We start from the raw sequence: 5242 nt of genomic DNA, 5'->3' as shown, positions 1-5242 counted from the left end.
TAAAAGAAACTTACAAAAATTCAAAGTTTATTCGTATAAATAGAATGATTTACATACAGACACAAACTCGGTGCATGAACAGTGAGGGGGCAAGAGTAAAATGAAGCGTGCAAAAATGAATTTAGATTTCTCCTAATATTCTATAGTAACAGTTTTCGTTTTCAGGTACTCGTTCAGAGCATCCTGGCCAAGATCTTTGCCGAAGCCTGACATCTTGAATCCGCCAAAAGGCGCTGCAACGTCCGTCTTGTTGTACGTGTTAATGAACACCGTCCCCGCCTCAATTTTTTCGGCGAATCTTAGGGCTCTGCTGATATCCTTCGTCAGAACACCGGAAGCCAGCCCGTACTCTGTATTGTTAGCCCTGGCGATCATCTCGTCCATGTTCTTAGAACTAAACTTGGAAATCACCATTACAGGACCGAAAGACTCCTCTTTCGCTATGTACATGTCGTCCTTGACGTCGGTGAAGACCGTCGGTTCGAAGTACCAACCAGGACGATCCAACCTTTTACCACCGTACACCAATTTCGCTCCCTCCTGGACACCGCGACTCACAAATTCCAAGAGCTTGTTCAGATGTGCCTTGTGATTCTGCGGACCATGCGCTGTGCTTCTATCCAACGGGTTACCCACGTTTATCTTCTTCGTCTCCTCGACGATCCTCCTCAGGAACTCATCGTGTATAGATTCTTCGACGAACAGTCGACCTGTTCAAACAATACAAAGTCAACTTTGACTATTATGTCTGATAAAACCGGTTTTGGGCAAATTTTAGGTAACTCTAGAGATCAGAGACACCTTTAAAATTCTAATATGAAACTATTTTCTAAGTTTAATTATTTTTCCCCAATTTACTTTTTGATTTTTCCTATGATGCTTATTAAATTAATTTAGCTGTAGCTGTTACCACAACCAAATATTTTTATAGTTATATTATGTTATATTATTTCCATAGTTATAGTTATATACATATAAACGACACTTCAACACAGAACGAAAGATGAAAACGTACCAGCAGCTATGCAGTTCTCTCCCTTGTTGAAGAACACGCTGCCCATTCCAACCCTGACTGCGTGCTGAATGTCAGCATCCTCGAAGATAACCAAAGGACTCTTGCCTCCCAGCTCCAGCGAGACCTTCTTCAAGTTGCTGTCGGCGCAGGATTTCATTACCGACTGGCCGATCAACGTGGACCCGGTGAAGCCGAGCTTCCTGATCAGAGGATGCTCGCAGATCGCGTTTCCTGTAACCGTGCCGTTGCCCGGTACAATATTCACTACACCGCGTGGGAAACCAGCTTTGACAGTGAGTTCTGCAAACTTTAAGGCCGTTAAGGGCGACGCCTGGGCAGGCTTCATCACCACCGTATTTCCTGCAGCCAGGCAAGCTGCCATTTTCCAAGAAAGCATCATCAGAGGATAGTTCCAAGGTGTGACTAGACCGCAGACGCCGAGCGGTTCCTTGCGCGTGAACGTTAGATTGCGATTGGGCCTAGCGTGCGATATTGGTATCGTCGAACCTTGGATCTTGTCGCACCAGCCAGCGAAATATCTCCAAGTCTCGATGGACATTCCCACGTGGGTCTTCAGAGCCAAGGTATATACCGCGCCAGAGTCCAAACTCTCGATCGTGGCCAACTCCTCCTTGTGTTCCTCCATCAGGTCCGCCAGCCTGTGTGCACATTAGCAGTTTATTGTTTGAATAAAAATTTACAATTTTAAAAGCATTTTGCAACCACAATTTGTAAGTACAAAAATGTTTAAATTAAATTGATATTTGATTTCATTACTCCGACCATTTGTTAACAAAATGTTTTTTCCAGGTAAATGATTATTGGGCCGACACTGGATCATACGCTTACTTGAAGAGAAGAGCACCGCGCTCCCTGGCACTGATCTTGCTCCATTCCCCCTCCTCGAAGGCTTTCTTAGCAGCCTTTACAGCTCTGTCCACGTCTTCGACGTTGCCACTCTCCACGGAGCAGATGACACTTTCGTCGTGAGGGTTGATCGTGTCCAGGGGTTTTCCATGACCGTTGACGAACTCACCGTCAATAAACAATTGCTTGGGGAATTTCAGGTTCATGTTGTTCGCCTGCAGTTCCACGGCGTCGTATTTGACATCCTTGGCGGCGGAAACGCCCCGTGCTGCGAGAACTACCGTCGTGGCGAACTGTATGAAAACAGGGGCCATGAAAACGTCTATGTTCTGCAACGTCACTCCTAAGTTGTCCTTGACTTCTTCGACCAATCTCACGACGTCCATGCTTCCAGCTCCTACAACAAAGATTCGATTTTAAAAATTATCAATCGACTCGAACATGCAAAATTATCCATTTACGCACCACACGCGAAAAAATCGGTGTCGTCTTCGATATCCACGTTAAGGATGCTGTTCCAGATGTGCATCAAAACGTCCTTGGCCTTCAGCTCCTCTTCCGTGAATTCTATCATAACATTCTCGTCCTCCTTGCCGAACTTGCTGGCAGGGATCGTTCTTGTCCCAACTTTTATCCTTTCTACGTTCACGTATTTCCCGTCGCTGGCATTGATCAGCAATCCACCATCGTGGATGATGCCTATTCGGCCCTCCACGTTCACCTCGGTATCGTGTGCTGGTAATTCATCGCTGTTCCACAGAGTGGAACCAAACAGACGAATCTCCTCTCCGTTGATCGTGGTCCAAGCTCCCGGTGTGCTGTCCAGAGCACGGATGAAGTTGTGAATCTGTTTGGCAGGCTTGGACCAATCCAGCTTCTGAAGATCCTTCTTGTTTAACATCGGGTCGTAGGTAGCTCCTTCCTCTCTTTGGGGAATTTTAGGCGCGGTTCCTTTTGCTACGAGGTCCACAGCCTCTCCCATGGCTTTGATTCCCTCGGGGTACAGGAAATTATTGTACACAGTGTCCAAGGTATCGTTGGGCTCCACTTTGCAGGATCTTTGGAGCAAGACAGGGCCGGTGTCAAGGCCATCGTCCGCCCAGAACACTGAAAATCCAGCGGTATCGTCTCCTTCGATCAAGGTCCTAAATATTACCACAATAACGTTAAGACACTGCTAAGATATTGGGCTTAGTTGCGATTAATACTGTTATTGGTCATATCGCGGCGTGTTACTAATTGAAGAACACAATACGATCACCTTAATTATTTTCATTAGTAACGAACCAATTCAAATTATTTTATTCTCAATATTTTTGTTCCAGAGAGCCTACAAATTCATTATTTTATATTTTTTATATTTTGTATATTTAAAGAAAGGGTCAGATAAGAATTAAATGATTCCGACGGGGACATAATCTAGTGATCATATGAAAGTGATATACGTTTTCTTGAATGGAATAATACAATTTTTAATCGACTAATGGATGTAGTTCGTATTAAGCTAAGTATTTTTATCTTTAAAAAATTTGTTAAACTCTCAACTTTATTACTCGTTTCATAGTATAGTGTAAATGGATCTTCCAGGAAATTCAACTCAGGAACGTGAAAGTAGAGGATTCAACCTGCAAAATAATCCCGAAGGATTATTTGACAGAACTTCTGTTCTTGGAGTTATAATAATTTAAAAATTAACAACGTTTCGGCCAAGTATCTTTATATTTAAATTGTTTAGATTCTCCAATTTTTCTACGATGTTTTATGTGATGTTGTTTGTACGATTCAAAGTTTTTCAGACGTTGTTGCCATGTAATCGAGAACCTCAATACCCATCAAAACCAACCTGGACTCGTCGAGGTCATTTAAGACTTATTAAGACTCATCAAGACTTATCAGGATTTTCGGAGCATATCAAGAGCTTTAAGACTTTTTAAGAACTTATGGTGCCAAATAATATTTCGAAGCATCGAAATCTTGAATAACTCTAATCTTTCCGATGCGGAAATTCGTACGCCAATCACTGCACGCGAGTAAAACCGGTTCCTTGATCGCGAGACGCGCACCGTTTTTAACTGATTGATTAACATTCCCCGTATCCCTTCTACTACCATGCTATAGATAATCGCGATACGTCCACCGAACTCTCTCTTTTGGGCAGCATTCTACTGTCGCCTATCGTGTAACGCGTAATTATCTTAACTATAACGTAACTGACCAGCTTATGGCGCTCGCTCCGCGATGCCTAGGCAGCAAAGACGGATGATAGCATATGCTTTTGTGTTGTGGATGATTGATCACCTCCATGGGAATGAACTGACTGCAGAACGGAAGAACGTTCACGTCCACTTCGATGCTTTTGTACAGCTCCAACACTTCCGGCAATGTTACGCCTTTGCTCCTCCAAGATTTGATTTTGAACACCGGTGTGTCGTCCGCCTTCGCCGTTATAGCTGCGTTAAAACATGAATCGATACTTCGGTAAATTAAAGATCGGTGGCGAAATAACGTTTCAGCGAATCCCTCCAATTACCTAACGGATCCTCTCGGTTTCCTTTATCAGGAATCGTGAAAACACCGGTGATATCGTGCCCGTTGTATCTGAGCAGTTTATAGACCTCGGCCGCGAACGGGCTCTGACCAATTATGGCCACCTTAAGTCGCGCCATCGCCGTCTGGATTTGAAGAAAATGTCACTCGATTTCACGGAAGATCCCCGACGATGCTGTCTAACCAGTTTAACCGACCCAGCGCCAAATACACCAAGCATGCAATATCTGTTGTTAGTAAACAGTGTGCGTTTTGTACGTACCCGGTTGCAACTTTAGCGTGGTTGTTGGGTAGCTTTCACTGTGCTTTTAAGCGAGCTGCAAAGAAAAGACATTGTAAGGAAGAGAAGAATCGCGAGAAGCTTGTGCAGGGTAGGCGTGTCTGCGATAGAGAAATTCAAACACATTATTTCTACAATGGTTTCTACAATCTACGATGGTTTCTACGATCTACGATGCTCTCTACGATCTTTTATTAGCTGCTAGGCAAATTTTGCATCGTTACCTCTACCGTATGCTATCTCTAACTGTCATCGACTCGCTACCGCATTTATGCTATTGTTATGCCCGCGTTGTTTCCATTCCGCAGGATCGTAAACACCGTCGATCGATAATTACGCTAGCTATTTACACCCGGTAAACGTATAGAGAAAATCTTACGGAGTTCACGACGTATGTACGCCAAGGGAGAAAGTTTTTCAGAAATAGCATTTGGAGTCTATCTGACGTTCACTTTCCCGATCAACTTGCGATGCATTCACTCGGATCGCGAGTTCGCTAGGCGGTTTATTGGACGCCACGGTGTGCTCGCGGC

The 5242-nt window shown here is 44.0% G+C and overlaps 1 protein-coding gene across 3 annotated transcripts; it reads right to left on the bottom strand.

The window, feature by feature from the left end:
• On the bottom strand, window positions 1-5242 carry LOC143350378 (cytosolic 10-formyltetrahydrofolate dehydrogenase). 3 transcript variants are annotated; one of them, XM_076782496.1, is made up of 8 exons: window positions 5089-5242; window positions 4692-4746; window positions 4413-4554; window positions 4098-4332; window positions 2348-3027; window positions 1865-2279; window positions 1016-1674; window positions 1-710 (listed from the first exon to the last, which is right to left on the bottom strand). In XM_076782496.1, the coding sequence occupies exons 3-8, from the start codon at window positions 4546-4548 to the stop codon at window positions 133-135; spliced, it is 2703 nt and encodes a 900-aa protein (XP_076638611.1). In that variant the 5' UTR covers window positions 4549-4554; window positions 4692-4746; window positions 5089-5242; the 3' UTR covers window positions 1-132. The 3 variants fall into 3 exon arrangements, with proteins under 3 accessions (XP_076638611.1, XP_076638618.1, XP_076638627.1); XM_076782503.1 differs by having other exon boundaries at window positions 5109-5235; XM_076782512.1 differs by lacking the exon at window positions 5089-5242 and adding an exon at window positions 4934-5015.

The sequence above is a fragment of the Colletes latitarsis genome, chromosome 2, assembly GCF_051014445.1.
Source record: "Colletes latitarsis isolate SP2378_abdomen chromosome 2, iyColLati1, whole genome shotgun sequence".
NCBI lineage: Eukaryota > Metazoa > Arthropoda > Insecta > Hymenoptera > Colletidae > Colletes > Colletes latitarsis.
This window is presented reverse-complemented; position numbering and strand designations above follow the sequence as displayed.